At 40.2% G+C, this 20,022-nt stretch overlaps 1 protein-coding gene across 6 annotated transcripts; it reads right to left on the bottom strand.

Annotated features, from left to right (window-relative positions):
- Positions 1-3,625: 3,625 nt before the first annotated feature.
- Positions 3,626-16,538, bottom strand: ogfr (opioid growth factor receptor). 6 transcript variants are annotated; one of them, XM_081386064.1, is made up of 8 exons: positions 15,992-16,116; positions 15,038-15,138; positions 13,471-13,539; positions 13,311-13,392; positions 13,143-13,221; positions 9,264-9,330; positions 9,006-9,154; positions 3,626-4,905 (listed from the first exon to the last, which is right to left on the bottom strand). In XM_081386064.1, exons 2-8 carry the CDS (start codon positions 15,041-15,043, stop codon positions 3,954-3,956), a joined length of 1,404 nt encoding a protein of 467 aa, XP_081242190.1. In that variant the 5' UTR covers positions 15,044-15,138; positions 15,992-16,116; the 3' UTR covers positions 3,626-3,953. The 6 variants fall into 6 exon arrangements, with proteins under 6 accessions (XP_081242190.1, XP_081242192.1, XP_081242189.1 ...); XM_081386066.1 differs by lacking the exon at positions 15,992-16,116 and adding an exon at positions 15,374-15,951; XM_081386063.1 differs by lacking the exon at positions 15,038-15,138 and having other exon boundaries at positions 15,992-16,538.
- Between the last annotated feature and the right edge of the window lie 3,484 nt (positions 16,539-20,022).

Here is a 20,022-nt window from a genome sequence, read left to right as displayed (position 1 = left end):
AAGAGAGCTGTGCATAAACAGATGCCTGCAAACCTCAATGAACTGGGGGTATTCTAGAGAGCAAGGTGATCTTACCATCAAACATGCCCTTAAACTCTTTATCTTTAGGGGTGGTGTGGCGCAGTGGATAAGACACATGCCTTTGGTGTGAGAGACCTGGGTTCGAATCCACTGTGAGACACCAATGTGTCCCTGAGCAAGACACTTAACCCCTAGTTGCTCCAGAGGCGTGCGACCTCTGACATAGCAATTGTAAGTCGCTTTGGATAAAAGCGTCAGCTAAAAAAATGAATAAATGTAAAATGTAAATCTTTATGTACACAATAATAATATTTTATTATTATACTTGCAGTGTAAATGCATTTATGGCACTTGTGAAAATAAATGTAAATCCCACTTTAGATGCAGCTTCTGTGCCACTTCTGCAGAGCAAAGCTGGATTCTGTAGGTAAGGCTCAGTCCAGCCCTATATTATACCATGGCACTAAATATATTAATATACCACACTATTTATTACCATAATTGTAATGTACTAATACAAAGATGGCATTACCATCATGCATGTTCCATAAACGAAGATAATAATAATTTCAGTCATCAAACCATATTGTCAGTTTCTACATACATAGAAACTGCATACATCATACTTTTGTATGTAGATTACCTTATACTTCCAAAGGCTGATAGGCAAAGAAAAACAAAACCTTATTATTATGACCGCCGCTAGCGTAGCTAGCGAAAGCGGTCATATAGGGATTGTCAAAGTTTTTTTTTTTTTTTTTTTCGTCACCTTACTGAATTTTTCGTCAACGATACCAGGGACACCGAAGCACCGGGGAACATGAAATTTGGTGGGCATGTAGCCCCACTAGACTTCTAAGGAAAAATTTCGTTTGGTCCCCGGGGGCCACTCCCCCCCCGCGCTGGGCCCCCCCAAACCCCAAAAAATGCAGTTTTTCCTAAATAACTACCTGAACCGTGGCACCGAGGATGAAGAAATTTTTATGGTATGTTGGTCTACTAGACTTTTAGGGAAAAATTTCATTTGGTCCCCGGGGGCCACTTCCCCCCCCGCGCTGGGCCCCCCCAAACCCCAAAAAAATGCAGTTTTTCCTAAATAACTACCTGAACCGTGGCACCGAGGATGAAGAAATTTTTATGGTATGTTGGTCTACTAGACTTTTAGGGAAAAATTTCGTTTGGTCCCCGGGGGCCACTTCCCCCCCCCCCCGCGCTGGGGCCCCCGTAAATTTTTCGTCAACGATACCAGGGACACCGAAGCACCGGGGAACATGAAATTTGGTGGGCATGTAGCCCCACTAGACTTCTAAGGAAAAATTTCGTTTGGTCCCCGGGGGCCACTCCCCCCCCCGCGCTGGGCCCCCCCAAACCCCAAAAAATGCAGTTTTTCCTAAATAACTACCTGAACCGTGGCACCGAGGATGAAGAAATTTTTATGGTATGTTGGTCTACTAGACTTTTAGGGAAAAATTTCGTTTGGTCCCCGGGGGCCACTTCCCCCCCCCCCCGCGCTGGGGCCCCCGTAAATTTTTCGTCAACGATACCAGGGACACCGAAGCACCGGGGAACATGAAATTTGGTGGGCATGTAGCCCCACTAGACTTCTAAGGAAAAATTTCGTTTGGTCCCCGGGGGCCACTCCCCCCCCCGCGCTGGGCCCCCCCAAACCCCAAAAAATGCAGTTTTTCCTAAATAACTACCTGAACCGTGGCACCGAGGATGAAGAAATTTTTATGGTATGTTGGTCTACTAGACTTTTACGGAAAAATTTCGTTTGGTCCCCGGGGGCCACTTCCCCCCCCCGCGCTGGGGCCCCCGTAAATTTTTCGTCAACGATACCAGGGACACCGAAGCACCGGGGAACATGAAATTTGGTGGGCATTTAGCCCCACTAGACTTCTAAGGAAAAATTTCGTTTGGTCCCCGGGGGCCACTCCCCCCCCGGGCTGGGCCCCCCAAACCCAGAAAAATGCAGTTTTTCCTAAATAACTACCTGAACCGTGGCAACGAGGATGAAGAAATTTTTATGGTATGTTGCTCTTAAGGGCCCACATCAACCTAGCCCATAATCACTCATTTGTGATTTGCGCCCCTCCCATAAAAAATGAAAATGCAATATTATTCTGCTTTAATCGCCCCTATCTTCAGTGGAGATGTTCAGAACTGCACCATATTTCATGTGTATGATTAACTTGACATCCTCTGGGGGTATCCTCTGCTAAGTTTTGTAGAATTTCATCCATGGGGGGGTATAAAATAAATTCATTTATGTGCACATTTAGTGACTGTACACTCATCGGCCTGTAGATGGTGCTGTTGAGCGAAGGGTTGCTGGTTTAGGATGATACTGTCACACACACACATGCAGGAATACAAAGAAACGCAAGCATGCACACACACTGACATCCACACGCACAGACACACACCCATACACACACATACAAATCCACATGCACAGACACACACACACAAACACACACACACGTGCACACATGTACGCACACATACATACACGCACAGACACACACACACACACACACACACACACAGACACACACATACACAAACACACACACACATACACACACACACACACACACACACACACACACACACATGCACATACTATTACTTTTTTTAGGTATATACATAAACACGCAATACAGCCAAATTACTCCACGTCATTTATTTTTGTGGAAAGCCAGTGCAGGCCTGAGCGGCGGTCATATTTTGTACCGCAATGCGGTACATCTAGTTTCAGAGAGAGACGGTGAGCGCTGGGAAATTAGCCAAACGGCAGTGATCCTTCACAATCACTAGCATGATGTTCACATTTTCTGCATGAGCTACAAAACACTTCTACACTCCTAACTACAGTTGTGTCTCCTTTTCCTCATGATTCGCTTGACCTCAGGAGATCCGATAGATTTGAAACCTTATTAAATTGGAAAAGGATTAGTGCTCAGTTTTACAGAACAGAAAATGTACAAAACATACACCTTTCCCTTATTAATGAAATGCAGAAATGAAAGTATAAGCCAAATGAAAGTACACTTTAATTATGACTTTAAAAAGCATATAATCATGTGTGCAGAAAACAGGATAAAATTGTTTTAAAACAACAAAAGAACAATATATGAACAGTAGCATTAGTTTTATTTTGAATTATGAATATTTCATGACGGGTTAATTTAAGGTCACGTGGAAAAAGGTCAAAAGCTTTAATCACAAGTTGGGAGTTGATGCAAGTGCTGAACATACAGAGAATCTCTAAGGAACTGATTCATACAAACTCTGGTCATAGAGATTATTTAGTTATTAATGAATCTATTTTATATCATTGCAGATTTAAAACAAACATTTTTGAACTTGGCCATTTCCATTAGCTTCATAAAAGACGAGCCCCTTCATTAGAGTTCAGGGCTGCATTTCCCAGAAGACCCGTGAGCCTAAATTGCCATCAGTGGTCCCTACAATCAACTTGGCTCACGGTGCTTTTGAGAAAAACAGCCCAGAGTAATCATCAAAGCATGTTTAGGGACAACATCAGCAGAAATACAGCACATCTGCTCAAAAACAGAATCCGGACCAAATGTATTCACTATGGAAATATTTATCAATAGTTGTTTATTAGTTGAATGTAAAAATGACATTCTTCTTTCACAGTTTCAGTTAAAAAACAAATCTCGGGAAAAACTGAATCTGAAAGCATGGACAAATCAACCAAGAATAAACCAGCCATAAGAAGACCCTGCCGCTGCAGGTTACAATCACATTCCCGTTAACTGAACCGATCCACAGACAACACAAGCCTTTTGAAGGAACCCCCTCTTTAGAAAACAACAGGTCAAATCATCATCTCATCTTATAATAAGTTTATAAAGTGTCCATTTTCAGTGCGTTATCATTATATTCAGGAATTCATGGGCGAGCTATGAACTCGTCGTGTCCACCATATCCATCGGCTCTTCCTTCTCTGATCCGTTTGATTGGTTGCCGTTTACTCCATTGTTCTGGTGGTCTCCTGCTGGGCCGCAGTCAGGCCTGGGCCCCTTCTCAGGCGGTGCCGGGGAGCTGTGTTTGGGGCTGTCAGTCACTGTCCTGTCCGCGCTCGTCCCTGAGGCCGTCTCCTCAAGCTCCTTCTGCGAGTCAGCCGGACTGTCCGTCTCATCCCGAGAGTCGTCGCAGTCGCTCGATCCCGCAGTAGATCCAGCGACACATTCCCAGAGGGGGTTCGAGACCTCTTCTACTCGCTCAGCTGTTTGAGTGACTTCAGGAAGCTTTCCTCCTTCAGCACTGCTTGGTTCAAGGCTAACGATCTCTCCGTTGTTAGCACTGGTGTCATTATTGAGCGGTAACTCTACAGGAGGAGCATCTGGACTCGGCTCATGATCTTCTGGTGAGCCCTCAGAGGGTTTCTCAGAATCATCTCTCATTACGGAGTCGCCGTCGCCTTGCTTCTTTGCGTCTGTACCATCGCCAACTGGCTTGCTGTGTTTGGGCTCGCTTGCGTCTTCTCCATCCTTGTGTTTGTATCGTGAATGACCTTCGTCAGTGGCTGCGCTCTCTCCGCCGCCAGCTAAAGAGTTCTGTCGCTTCTCGGACTTCTTCTTGAAGCGTTTTTGGATTTTTCTGGGGCACCACACAAACTTGTCTTTGGGCTCAAAGTGCTGGAAGGCGAAGCGGACCAGCTTCCTGCGCTCACGCTTGTCCCGCACGGCGAACAGAAAGTAGTCGAGCACGCTGCGCTTAACGCCGCTGAGGGTCTTCCTGACGAGGGTCTCCTCGAGGAAAAAGCGCACAAGAGGGGCTTGGAAATGCTCAAACCCCAGCTCTCCCAGGCTCTTGAGGATCCTGGTGATCCGCAGGTTATTGTGCATGTTTCTGAAAGCAAATATTACATTATTTTTCAGTTATGTGTGAAATAAAGACACAATCACAGAAAAAAAGAGAGAAAAATCAGTCAGTCAGTTAGTACTGAAATATAACTATTATTATTTATTTTGTAGAAAATGCTACTGTCATTTAATTTCTTATTTGGAGCCGACTTAATTGCTTTTGTCTGACAGTCACTTTGCTGTCTAAAAAGACAGAAACGGATGACAAAACTGGTTTAGTATTAAAAAAAAAAAAATAAATCTGTTGCAACCTGATATGACTTTGTATCTTGGTATTTTAAAGATGAATTGAAAAGAAAGATTTCATAAGGCATTGCCTGAGTGATGCTCACAAACAAATATTACTAAAAGCCGTTGATAGCCGCATTAAAAAATCTGCCAAAATACAATTTAATCTTCTGTCTAAAAATATATTATCTTTTTGTCAAGTGGGCTTATTAGGAACAGCTCAACGGACTCACCTTTGTTTTATATCTATAAAACATGGAAAACTTACAGAACTAAGAGGGTCAGTTTATTGAAATTGTGATGTACATTTGAAAATATGAGACCTGTGTCATTATACTCCAGCTCAGCATTTCAATCGTTTTATTAAGTGCGCTAATAATAATTAAACTATTAGTTTAACTAGTTAATAATAATTAAAGCAGCAGCAGCATAATAGCCATTACAGCCACTCAGTCCTGCAGAGTTCAGCTTCAACCCTAATTAAACACACATGATCAAGCTAATCAAGTCCTCAGGATTATTTGAACACTACAGGGTTGAAACGTTTCATCCATTTTTCATCCCCTTCCCCTCGCTTTCTTCATTATCTTTGCACGTTGTGTGTTTTTGCAGTAATTTTGTGGTAAATAGCAAACCAGTACCACATATCCCCCAAAACACAGCATAAATGTATAGTTAAGAAGTAAATGAAAAAAAACGATATATCATTTGTATAAAAAAATAAAAAAAGTGTATATTTTTCCCACTTGCTCTGTAAATGTGTGGCGTCTGACCGGACCCCACAGACCCTGAGTGTAGTGGGGAAATGAGGACTGTATGAGGGTGTGACGGTAGCTACCACTATAAAATGCAGCTAAATGTCAAAATAACTAGATCATACACTAGAGTTGTGTGGGGTGGGGGTAACTCAAGGTAATGGATGGGTCTGCCTGAAGTGTACATATTGAGTAGACTTGCTCCCTCAGTCAAAGTCGAGGGTCTGTCCACATACACTTCCCTTGAAGTTGAACGCTCTTCAAAATGGCGGTGGGTATTCCCCGAGGGGGCGTTCAGCACCAGAGGAGTTAAACACAGCCCAGTTACATGTGTGTGTGGGAGCAGGGGTGAAACTAAACTCAGCAGGACTGTGGCACTTCAGGAGATGAGCACCCCGATACACACTGATGCTAAACAATGAGAAGTAAAAGGATGCCTTATGCCTTAACATTAGTATCACAGCCTTCCTCTTTCAGTCACATGGATATAAATAGCTTATTTAAAAATGGCTGTAACCCCTAAGTATACCAGCCTATGGGCCAGATTGACTAAACAGGACAAATTAGCATGAGCGCAATTCCACAAAAGCGCAGATGGGAGTGGAAAGCGATGATCTACTGACGACACGCACATTACAGAACAGACGCAGTCAAATTAACATAATGACCAGCGCAATCTACCAGTTTAATCTAGTTTAAACGTCTGGTTTAAGATGTGCTTTTTTTGGGTGGTAAATTATGGCACAAACACCAGTAAATCACCTTGCGTGACTAATTTAATTCTTCCCCTACTATAAATACTGAGTCTGAAAGGAAAACTTCTACAAATGCACATGCAATAAGGTCAGCCGCAAAAGTAACCCTGTCCACGCCTTTTCAACGCTAGTTTTACACTGCGTGTCTTTAGTAAATCCTGACAGTAGTTTAACGCGCAAAGAGGGTTTGCGCTGGCGGTAAATCTGGCCCTAAATCTGTTAAGGGGTCATATGAAGCTCTTTAATGTTTTCCTTTAGTGTGTAATGTCTCTGTTTGTGCCCGTGTAAGATCTGTAAAGCTCATAGTCTCCCACACAGGGGTTTATTCTAACAGAGAGCACTGATCCAGACCTGCCTAAAACGCCTGCAAACGTCCACGTCACAAGATGCCGCATTAGCATGATGCCGGCCAAAGGCATACGTGAAGAAAGAGGAAGAGGCTTCAGTGAACTGTAGTGTTGTTGCAGAGATCGTGTGTTTGGATGCAAAAGGCCTTTGATTGGCCTTCCAAAAATAGATGAAATTAGGAATCAGTTTTATTTCTAACGCTGTTCCTCAGCAGTTTGACTTCCTAAACCTGGGAGAGTACGACACCGGCTATACACACCTAAATAAATTAGAAATATGAAGTATGATTTTTAAACTGTATTTTATGTTTTTTTTTAAACTAATACAATAAAATTAAACCATTATAACATCGTATCTGAAAGGTAAGAGAGTAACAAAGTAAAAACTTAAAACACATTCTGACTCGAGTCCTGCTAAATTAGTTGACTGAGCGATCGGCTTGTTCATCCACATTTTCAGAATCTGACTCGGGCTCGAACTGATACGGTAATACCGACAACTTTAACGGTGCGTTTACAATCGCTTTAGAAGCCTTGGAAGCTGAAGCTCGCAATTATGGTTAGGGGCGTTACAATTCAAACACAGGCTTGAGGGTCAGCCGGCCAATCACGACGCACTGGGTCAGCCGGCCAATCACGACGCACTGGGTCAGCTGGCCAATCACGACGCACTGGGTCAGCTGGCCAATCAGAGCAGTCTGGGCTTTTCAGAATGAGGGGCTTTGTAGAAATCAGAGCATTTCAGACAGACTGGGAATCGAGGAGCTGCAACAATGCACAGTATGTGAACAATAATGTGTTTTTTGAACATTAAAGCATGTCAACCTATTCTATTACAACCAATAAACAAAATAATGAACTGTTAACAGCATTATATGACCCCTTGAAACAATTAGGGTGTTTCAAGATGCTACATACCAAATTTAGTTTGAATCAAACAAACGGCCTTGGACGAGTTTTAAAAGTGTTTTTTTTTTTTTGGGAAATGGATAAGCATATGTGATCTGGGGGCACTGGATGATTTAGAGAACACTTTTTTTTTTTGCTAAAATTTAAATTTGCTTACAGCACCATCTTGTTGTCATTTCTCATGAAACTGAATACACTGGCTCATGTGGTTACCATGACATATATGCTACATTTCATAACGATCAGTGCTTTACAATGCAAGTTATTAGCTGCTGAAATTTGCTGAGATTCTTGTTGATTTGTACAACTGATTTGTCATGGCTTGTTTAGCACAGAAGAAGCTACAAATCTAATAAAACTTTCATTGATCAAACTGTTATGAAGTCATGACAGATTGCTAGCTGTAGCCCCCTAATAGACCTTATTCAGAGCAGCGCCATGACAGGTATGAAGCGAGGCTGTGACGGACAGACTTACCGTGATTTCAATGGCATCCGCTGAAAAAAGCTGTGTAAAACTCCCAGATCATTTATCATTTTCCACAGCTCATGTCGTTGGGAGTTTTTTATCTGTTTAAATTTCTTGTTAAGATATTTTTGCAGTGTTTTGTCAGCAGAACAATCCAAAAACACATTAAATAACAGTAGAACCCACTGAAGAGATGTATGTCCATCCCTCACAGCCTCGCCTTAAAAAAAATCACGTAAAAATCAAAGATGGGCTGCTGTGAAAAAGGTCTAAGGCCATGCAGGGGAAGCAAACATCAGTTTATGTGATCAGTGAATCAATTTTTCTATTTTTCAAAAACTTGTTGGATTAAATTGATATACATATGTCAGCAAGTATTGAATGGTCATTGGTCAGCTTTGTCTTGGATATCGGTTATAGTCATTGAAAATGTAAATAAAAAATATTTGACCACTAATCAACAGCTGAGACAATATCTTCACAACTGATAACTGCACAAAACAGAGATCTAATGCAGATTTCATCTGTACACTAAAGGACAATAAACAGCCATCTTCTCACTGGTTTAAAGAACAGGGGAACTGATGAACGAGTCCAAGGTCTGAGCGGTCTCAGGATGCTCACCTCTCCAGATTGGCGAACCGCTCCCTCCAGTTCTCGGCGCGCTTCACCTCCCCAGTGTCTCTGTTGAGCAGCTGTAGACCGTAGAAGCCAAGCATGAGCTCGTAGGAATCCAGGAGACGACTCTTAGCTTCCTCGCTCTCCCTGAACGCCTGCGGACAACGGGACGAGAGACACAGCTTCACACAGTCCAATACACACACACACACACACACACAGTCTCTGCCACCGTGTTCATCAGCGCTTCACTTTAAGACTCACTTGGATCTCTTTCTTGGTGAGCTCTGCTGCCATGTAGTTCACGCCCGGCTCCCGCAGAGGAAACAACCTACGAGCAACACAGACTCGCTTTTACAGAGCACTTCCTCTGCACACTTTTCCAGATCACAACTCTACGGTGGCCGGGAAGTGCAAAACAAACCACAATTCCCAAAACAAAACAACAAATTTATAAACGCAATGGAAAGAATAAAATCAATTGAACAAGTTAGAGAGCACGAAACATGCGAATCGACTTTCTCCTGCCACAGTCTGCTGTACCTCCTGCAAGTCTCGATTGGCAGATCGTGAGCTTAGAATTATAAGGTTCTATCTCCACTTTTGGTCGAAATTGAGTTTTTGATATAATCTGATCCATTAGGAGTTTATTAATGCCTGTGTGGTGTTATTTTTGTAAAAAAAAAAATTTTGTTAGTAGTTATTAATAAAATAAAAAGGTTCCATCTCACAAAACATAAACCGAGTTGGGATTATAAGGTTCTATCTCCAGTAGATTCAATATCCAATCAAAACCCTGAATGAACACGGACGGACCAATCAAAACCCACCTCTTAGCTCTGTAGCCTGGACACAGAGCTAAGGGCTGGACATTAGCCTGGACATTTGAAGCCGGCGAAAGATGGCATTTCCATCTTTCTATCTTTTTTTATAACGAATCAATCGTTCTTTCTTTCTCTCTTACTAATCTATCTATCTATCTATCTATCTATCTTAAAACTGTTTCTATCTGTCTTCAAACTTTACCTATCTATATATCTATCCTTAATAACTTATCAATCTTTCTTTCTTTTTTACTAATTTTTCTTTCTTTCTTTCTTTCTTTCTTTCTTTCTTTCTTTCTTTCTTTCTTATCTTTGTCTAACTAATCCATCTTTCTTTCTGTCTTTCTAACTAATCTATTTTTCTTTCTACTAATCTTTCTTTCTTTCTTTCTAACTAATCCTTCTTTCTTTCTAACTAATCCATCTTTCTATCTTTCTAACTAATCCATCTTTCTTTCTTTCTAATATATTTCTTTCTTTCTTTCTAACTAATCCATCTTTCTTTCTTTCTAACTAATCCATCTTTCTTTCTTTCTAACTAATCCATCTTTCTTTCTAACTAATCCATCTTTCTTTCTTTCTTTCTCTTTCTTTCTTTCTTACTAATCAATCTTTCTATCTTTCTAACTAATCTATCTTTCTTTCTTTCTAATATATCTTTCTTTCTAACTAATCCATCTTTCTTTCTTTCTTTCTTTCTAACTAATCCATCTTTCTTTCTTTCTTTCTAACTAATCCATCTTTGTTTCTTTCTTTCTTTCTAACTAATCCATCTTTCTTTCTTTCTAATCTATCTTTCTTTCTTTCTTTCTAACTAATCCATCTTTCTTTCTTTCTTTCTTTCTCTTTCTTTCTTTCTTTCTAATCCATCTTTCTTTCTTTCTTTCTTTCTTTCTTTCTTTCTTTCTAACGAATCCCTCTTTTTATCTTTCTAACTAATCTATCTTTCTTTCTAAATAATCCATCTTTCATTTTTTAAAATGTTTCAGAGCACAGAGGGGGTGGGGTGGAAAGGGATGAAAACAATTTTCATGATGTTACACAATATTTTGTATGTTTTAATCTACTAAATGAACCGTTTTTAATGTATGTAAGATGCTTCCTAAATGTTTTTACAGTACAGAGGAGTGGGGTGTAGTATGTGAAGAAAACATTTTTTGTTTAGCTGTAATTTTTCCATGTCCATGTTCTTTGAAAATAAAAATATATATTTTTTTCTTACAAACTTGCTTGGCTTTGATGTATACTATACTATTATATATTATATTATATACTACAAGCTGTGTGCTTGTATTATAAATATATAAATTGATTAAAATCAATGGTTATATACATTTATTCTTTGAAATGTGGGGTTTTATTTGTAAAAGTGGAGATAGAACCTTATAATTCCAAACAGAATCAGAGCTCTCAGAATTATAAGGTTCTATCTCCATTTAGGCCATCTTAAAGGGGTGGTAAAACACCTTTTTTCGAAGGCTTGATTGTGTTTGTGGGGTGCACTGTAACATGTGTTCATGCTTCGTTTTTTAAAATTCACATTATTTTTCACATATTTAACCATTATTCTACACTGCTCTGTCCCTCCTTGTAAAAACGGTCGGATGATTTCCTGGTTCTATGAAGCCCCGCCCTCAAAAATACGCAATGGGCTCAGATTGGTTTGCTGGCCCAGTGTGTTGTGATTCGCTAACCGCCAAGTGCACGTTGTTTCGGAAACGCCCCTTACCCTCACCGGTAGTTTGTGCTTCAGTAAACAACGGCGTTAATATTCCCATACCAGTTTGAGCCCGAATCAGACCCAGAGAATGTCAGTGGAGAGGATCGAGCAGAACCTGTTCAAGAACGGCTGTTAAAGGACGTTTCAGAAAGGTATGTTTTTTTTTTTTTTTTAAGACTGCAGATCTATTGTGATGACACTGTTACTTTTGTATATTTAAAACGATTGTAGCTAAATATCTGTCACCAGAACTATTAACCCAATATGAACACTAAACATCGGCTTTACAACAGTAGCCAAATCAAACACAAACCATGTTTAGCATGCCTGTAGATAAACAATACATAAAAGCTATAATCAAAGAATAATTTACAGTGATCACTTATAAACGACAACAACCACAAACATTCCAAGTTCGCTGCGCTGGTGATATTAAACAGAAGTTTGTTTGTCGGATAAGTATGAATTAACGTTAGCATTTAACAAACTGGTTTGTGGAGACAAACAGCGTTGTCCTTTGTTTACTTCCTCGCTACAACGTACAACTAACAATACGAACTATTACAGGAAAACTCATCAACGAAAAAATCATACTTACAGGTTGTTGGTCGTAAACAGCTTCTGTTTTTAAAGTTGGAACTGCTCGATCTGTCAGGACAAGCCTTTGTGTGAATCCTGCATTGTAACTCATGTAGACTGAGGAAGCTTTCCTCCGGAAAATGTGCAGCACAGAGAGCGACATTTGGATTATAATTATGAGGGACCGAGTTAAAAATAAATTGTAACTGTCCTTAAGAAGACTGAACAAAGTGGACCTGCAATCTGGGTGAAAATAACAGCGTTTCGACGGCATAGCGGCAACGACTCTCTACTACCACAACAGCTCTTCTCCAAAGCAACATAAAATGGCCTCGCCCCCTCTATGTATTGTGTTCCCAGAGGAGGGGTTTATGTAAATATTGGGCTTAGTGATGTCAGCAAGCCCACAGGAATGTCGTGTAGTCCCTATCGGCCGTTTCTGTAGTTCTTAGAAATTGATGTCTTTAAAAGCAAATATCTCCCTTTGCTTTAAACTTTGAACGTTGTAACTTTGCAGGTGTTGTTTATGCTCAAACAGCAACATTACACACTAACTAAAGTTAGAAAAGTGAAATCGTGTTTTACCACCCCTTTAAAAAATCCCATTTCCAAATGTGCCAGGATTTTGATATTCTATCCTCAAAGTACCTGTAGGGTGATGGTCTTGTTGAGCTATAATAGTAGATTATACTACATAACAGTTTTGCCAGCTGGGATGTAAAAACTTTGATGCTCAATATCTCAGAACTACCCTAAATGGAGATAGAACCTTATAATTCTAAGCTCACGAGATGTCTCGGCCAATCAGCGGTCAGTATTCCATTCGCCACATACACCTTTTCCATTTTGTCTGACTTGTTGTTGTGTTTTCTAACTTGTTCATTTGTTTTTAGTCTTTCCATTGCCTTTATAATTTGTTGTTTTGTTTTTAGATTTGTGATTTGTTTTGCACTTCTGGGCCACCGTACAAATCCCATCTAACCCTGCTAATCAAGATCAGGTTAAAGAGGTGCTTCTTACCACTGAATGTAGGAATGAACTCGCTCCAGTCTTTTGTAATCCGTCCTCCACTCGGTGTGAAACGCCTCGATCGACACATCTAAAGCACAACACAAGAGCTCAGATGAAGAGCAATGCACCTTCGCTTTGGGACTCGCTATCGCAGCTCAAGAGGAAGCAAAGACGTACCATCAGGAGAAGACTTGATTTCATTTAGATAGAACTTTAAGTTGGTCATTCGTTCTTCTGGGCATTCCTCTTCGTTGATATTCTGTAAAGAGATGAAGAGAGATCATCACATCATCAGGTCAGTTCACCAGTTTAAAGTGCACTTCTGGTGGACTCTTACTGGATATCCATGTCTGTAGTTCTGCATGTCCTTGGCGGCTCTGAGGTTTCTGGAGGAAGAGTTGGACCACTGCAAAGACCAAAGGCCCAAACATTAGTTTCAGATCCCTTTAATTGGCTTTTAATAGACTTTGATAGACCCTTTAATAGACTATCCATGCTAGAGTGTGAGAACAGTGGTTTGCTGACGTTTCCGACCGTTCCAAGTCTCTTGCATTTACCAACATCAAATATCAAAATATGATTTTAAACTAAAGGGGTGGTATAATGTAAAATAAGTCTCTGATGTCCCCAGAGTGTGTGTTTGTGTGAAGTTTTAGCTCAAAATACCCCACAGATATTTTTATATAGCATGTTAAAGTTGTCAGTTTTTGAGGGTGAGCAAAAACACACCGTTCTTGTGTCTGTCCCTTTAAATGCAAATGAGCTGCTGCTTCCGGCACAGGGGGCGGAGCTTCAAGAGCTGCACTCACACACACTGAAAATTTCAAAAACTTTTAGCCTTTTATGTTCAAACCGGAGTCAGACAATGATGGAGAGACAACATGTAGAAGCAACAGGACATTTCTGAATGGTTAGTTGATGAATTTATGAAGCTGAGGTCGAGTTTACTATCTTCTGGTCATTGATTAGCATATTCTGTCATGATAATATATAAAGCGTGTTTATGTAAATTTTAGGGTTGGTGATGTCACTAACCCGTGAAGAAGCTCAATGTAGTCTCTACCAGCCGTTTGTTGTAGTCCTTAAAAAGCGATTTCTGTAAAAGCAAATATCTCCCTTTGCTCTGAACTTTGAGCGTCGTGACTTTGCAGATGTTTATGCTCAAACAGCAACATTACACACTAACTAAAGTTAGAAAAGTGAAATCACAATCAACCACCCCTTTAATCAAAATTTTGCAAACCCTTCTCAATTATTACAATCCAAAAAGTGGATGCAACTTTAAACAGAAGCTCATCTTTTTACATCCCGCACTGCCGATGGAAATGTAAATCTTACAGATGCATTAAGACATATTAAATAAAATAAACACTGAAAGTAGTAAATGTAATAAAATATAGTCGCAAGCAGCATTAGTGTACAACTGCCATGTAAAGGTCAACAGTCCTGAATCTTCACTAATATAGATTTGATTTAGCAACTTAAAAAATACAAAACTACATGCGGTTCCAAAAGGGACAACGGCTGACTTCAGAAGGACATCAGGACATGCTCAGCCACTGAACACGGACTTCAGAGGACGTCTCGTAATGCTGTCCCTCGAGAGGAGCATCAGAAGCTCATGACGTGTGTCCCGTGGCGTTGTCTTCGTGCTTACTAGATAAAGGCCAGTTAAAAATGACGGGCCACCCAAAAATATCTGCTGAATGATTAAATTAGGCTAACAGCAGCTGGAATTTAATGTGGTCGCTGGAAGCTATTTTTTGTTGGTTTGTACAAATTGTTTTTCATAGCTTGATTCACACTTTGAAGATACACATCAGATTTCATGCAGATGTATGAGTTTTTAGTTGGCCTTACAGGAAGAGGTCCTGCTGTCCACATGCATGCGTGTCATTACGTACGGTCATGCTGGGAAGGTCCCAGACGGGCACCAGTTTGGGCAAGTTTAGGATCTTTTCCTGCAATTACAGGTCGCAGACACCCAACAATACGGGTTGGACCCCTAAAAAGAATGTTACAAATTAAATTAAATTCAAGCAAGCCGAACATCACAGTTTGAGGTTTCGTAATCGTAACACCACCCCTATTTAGTTTTATGTAAATACAAAATATGCTTTTATAACACAATTGAGCTATTTATTCTCAAAGCTTAGTTAGGTTAAGTTAATTAAGTGAGGTTCTAGATTGTGAATGCGCTGAAGCACAAGACTGCAATCGGTCATTTCTAATATTCTCACCATTTTAAAAAGCAGGTGCACAAGATTATAATACCATGAATGAACCAATAACTGACTTTAGCCTAGGCCGTAGTCCATGTACATTCCCATTAAAATGTACATTAGCATACAGTCCGGTCTAAAAACCTAGTATATTTAGCATGCCTGCTCATTGTTATGATAATAGTGTGGTTTTGAAGAACTGAACTGAAGGTGTTTCACGCGACTTGTTTTCATCTGCGGCCCAGCAGATGACGTGCAGATCGGCGGCGAGTGACGTATTTCCGGACAGCAGAGCTTACGTTAAATAACTAGCTAACATGCTATTCTACAAAACACACGCAAACAATAAAAGTAAACCTACTGCAAATAAATAACCTGTCAAAGGGGTTTATTTAGACACTTCCCGCTAGTGCTCGTTTCAGAGGAAAAGGAGCGCGTGGAGGTTTCGGCGCGCCTGACGTCAACACACAGATATAACTTACACTAGATGAAACACACTGCCCAATGGACAATATAGAATAAAACAGTGGTTCACAGATGAGTGAGTGTGTGTGTGTGTGTGTGTGTGTGTGTGTGTGTGAGAGAGAGAGAGAGAGAGAGAGAGAGAGAGAGAGAGAGAGAGAGAGAGAGACATACGAATGCGGGCCGCGTTTTCTTGCTGCGGCCGGTGTTTTCCAGCTCGTCCCCGTCGCTCTCGGTGTCCCAGGTGGAGTCATATTCACACACTAGATCGTCGTCCATCCCTACAGGTCATATGAGTGATGAAGCATGTGATGAAAGCCCTGGGGTTTGATGAGAGTCCGCACGGCTCCATTGGATGTGCAGATGATGATGTCCGCGCGCGCGCTGCTCGCTCACTGACTGCGCTCGTCATCACTCACGCCCGCGCGCGCTGCTCGTCACAGACACCCTGTATGCGGAGTGTTATCAGTGACCTTCTTTTGCTGTTGTTATCTTTATTACAGGGGTGTCAAACTCTCAATGCTCCTCTTATCACCAGTATTTGGGGTCAATAAAAGAGAACACGTGGTAGCCTAATCCCAAAGACCAGAGGTCTATAAAATACATGGACAATAAAAAACACTGGTAATATATTAAGGAATAAGAATCAACAACAATATTAACAAGAAAAAAATAGGCTTATACTGGCTGGATGCCTATTTAACCCTCATCCTTCCATCACGGGTCAAAATGACCCGAAGCCCTACAATTATACTCTTTTTTTTTTTTTTTTTCAGAAAGCTTATTTGATTTCATTTTGATAATTTTTAGATTTTTTTAATACAATTTTTTTGGGAGATTTTTTTTAGTTTTCTATTTACCTTTAATATTTACCTTTAAATTACTAGATTTGATCAAGAAATTATTTATGAATAGTAAATTAGTAATTTAAGCACATTCCTCACATTCTTTCAACTTAAATTTAAAATGACCAATTTCATGCCTAAACCTTTAAATTCAGCTCAAAATATCTTACATTGGGTGTCTTTGCCGACCTCTTGTGCAAAAAATATTATAAAACATGATATTTTATGACTCTTGCCACTAGATGGCCTTATGGGTGGTTTGCAGTCACGTGATTGTGATGACGCGCGAAATTCAGATGGCGGGCAGGAAGTGAAGAGCGGAATGGACGAGATCAGAGCCCGTCTACGGAGAGTCTTGCCACTTCCTATCAGCCCCATTGTATCGATCTTGGTTGCAGTTCCATTAGAGTTCCACTGGGGGTGATCGCGGGCGAGTGCAGACTGAATGGGAGTCTATGGGGCTAGACGGCTAAATGTGTCTCTTTCACCCGATTGCCGTTGAGAAATCTCAGATTTTATTGTAGGTTTTGCAAGTTCAACATGGGTTATAGGTCGAAAATTGAATGAACGAGTACTTATGTCCTTTCGATTTCTTACAGGTTGAGTTGTTGTTGTCCATAACACGCTAGCATTCTGCTAATGAACGCTGATTGGTCAGTGAAGGACTGATTACGACCAGAGATACCGCTTGATGGCATCGTGGCGTCCGAAGCGGGACCAGAAACAAACAAAACAAAAACTCTTCTAGCACGTGTGTTTGCCTGTGTCAGCTGTGTTGTGTATTTATACATCATATAGAGACTGTGTCTGTTCCCCGAATTTGGAAATCCAAAAAACGTTTAAACCCAACTAAGGTTAAAAATTTAATTGATGTTCAACAAATTAAAAACAGCTATAATACAGATGAGCAAATGCTAAAGCTTGGGTTGCTGAATATTCGATCGCTTACTTCAAAAGCACTCATTGTTAATGATATGATTTCAGATAATAACCTAGATGTGCTGTGTTTGACAGAAACCTGGCTAAAACCAAACGATTACATTACTTTAAATGAATCAACCCCGCAAGATTACTGTTATAAACATGAGCCTCGTCTGAAACGCAAAGGGGGTGGTGTTGCTGTAATCTATAGTAATAGTTTCAAAACCACTAAGAAATCAAGTTTTAAATATAATTCTTTTGAAGCATTGGTGCTTAATGTAAAAATATATAGTGTAAACGATAAATCACGTTTGAGATTTGTGCTGGCTACTGTATACAGGCCACCAGGGCACCATACAGACTTTATCAAAGAATTTGCGGACTTTCTATCAGAATTAATATTGACTGCAGATAAAGTACTAATTGTTGGTGATTTTAATATACACATCGATAATGAAAAAGATGCATTGGGATTGGCATTTAAAGACATTGTAAATTCAATTGGAGTTAGACAACACGTGTCAGGACCTACTCATCGTCGTAATCATACTCTAGATCTAATATTATCACACGGAATAGATGTTGATGCCGTTGAAATTCTGCAGCAGAGCGATGACATCTCAGATCATTATCTAGTCTCGTGTAATTTGCATTTAGCCAAGGCTGCAAAGCCGACTCCGTGTTTCAAATATGTGAGACCTATCACTTCTGCTACTAAAGATTGCTTTATTAATAATCTTCCTAATCAGTTTCATCATCTCAGCATCTCAGATAGCTTAGAAGAACTAGATATTACAACAGAAACGTTTAACTCTCTCTTTTCCAGCACTTTAGACACAGTTGCTCCGTTGCGCTTAAAGAAGATTAAAGAAAATAGTCCAATGCCGTGGTACAACGAGCACACTCGGGCCCTTAAGAGAGCAGCCAGAAAAATGGAGCGCAACTGGAAGAAAACAAAACTAGAGGTATTTCGCATTTCATGGAAAGAGAGCTCAATTACTTACAGAGAGGCTTTAAAAGCTGCTAGATCTGCTTATTTTTCAACCCTATTAGAAGAAAATAAACATAATCCTAGGAATTTATTTGAAACGGTGGCTAAACTAACGAAAAATAAAGCTTCAAGCACCGAAGTTTCCAAGCAACACAGCAGTAATGACTTTATGAACTTCTTCACTTATAAGATTGATAATATCAGGGACAAAATTATAACTATGCAACCGTCTACTACAGTATCGCATCAGGCAGTGCATTGTAGTCTCCCTGAGGAAAAATTTGATTCATTCGTTGCTATAGGAGAGGAAGAATTTACTAAACTCATTAAATCATCTAAATCTACAACATGTATGTTAGACCCTATACCGACTAAGCTACTGAAAGAAATACTTCCAGAGGTCATAGATCCTCTTCTTAATATCATTAATTCGTCTTTGTCTCTAGGATACGTACCAAAAAACTTTAAGCTGGCTTTGATTAAACCGCTTGTTAAAAAAACGCAACTTGATCCTTCAGAATTAGTCAATTACAGGCCGATCTCGAATCTACCTTTTCTGTCAAAGATATTAGAAAAGGCAGTGTCTTCACAACTGTGTTCCTTTCTTGAAAGAAATGATATCTGCGAGGATTTCCAGTCCGGATTTAGACCGTACCATAGTACCGAAACAGCTCTCGTTAGAGTCACAAATGATTTGCTCTTATCATCCGATCGTGGTTGTATCTCTCTATTAGTGTTACTCGATCTTAGCGCTGCATTTGACACCATCGACCACAACGTTCTTTTAAATAGATTAGAACATTATGTTGGCATTACAGGAAATGCACTAGCATGGTTTAAATCATACTTATCTGACCGTTATCAGTTTGTAGCAGTAAATGATGAGATGTCTCATCGATCACAGGTTAAGTATGGCGTACCACAAGGCTCAGTATTAGGACCGCTGCTGTTCACTCTGTACATGCTACCCTTAGGAGATATCATTAGGAAACATGGAATTAGCTTTCACTGTTATGCTGACGATACTCAGCTCTATATTTCTTCAAAACCTAACGAAACTTATCAATTCACAAAATTAACGGAATGCATAGCGGATATAAAAAATTGGATGACTTGTAATTTCCTACTTCTAAATTCTGAAAAAACAGAGTTTCTAATTATTGGACAAAAAACTTCCTCACGTAATAATCTAGAATACTGTCTAACACTTGATGGCTGCTCTGTTAAGTCTTCGTCGTCGGTTAGGAACCTGGGTGTGCTCTTTGATACCAATCTTTCATTTGAAAGTCACGTGTCTAGTATCTGTAAAACTGCATTTTTCCATCTTAAAAATATATCTAAATTACGCCATATGCTCTCATTGACAAATGCGGAACAATTAGTTCATGCGTTCATGACCTCAAGGCTAGATTACTGTAATGCTCTACTGGGTGGTTGCCCTGCACGCT

The sequence above is a fragment of the Scardinius erythrophthalmus genome (genome assembly GCF_964197995.2).
Source record: "Scardinius erythrophthalmus genome assembly, chromosome: 15".
NCBI lineage: Eukaryota > Metazoa > Chordata > Actinopteri > Cypriniformes > Leuciscidae > Scardinius > Scardinius erythrophthalmus.
This window is presented reverse-complemented; position numbering and strand designations above follow the sequence as displayed.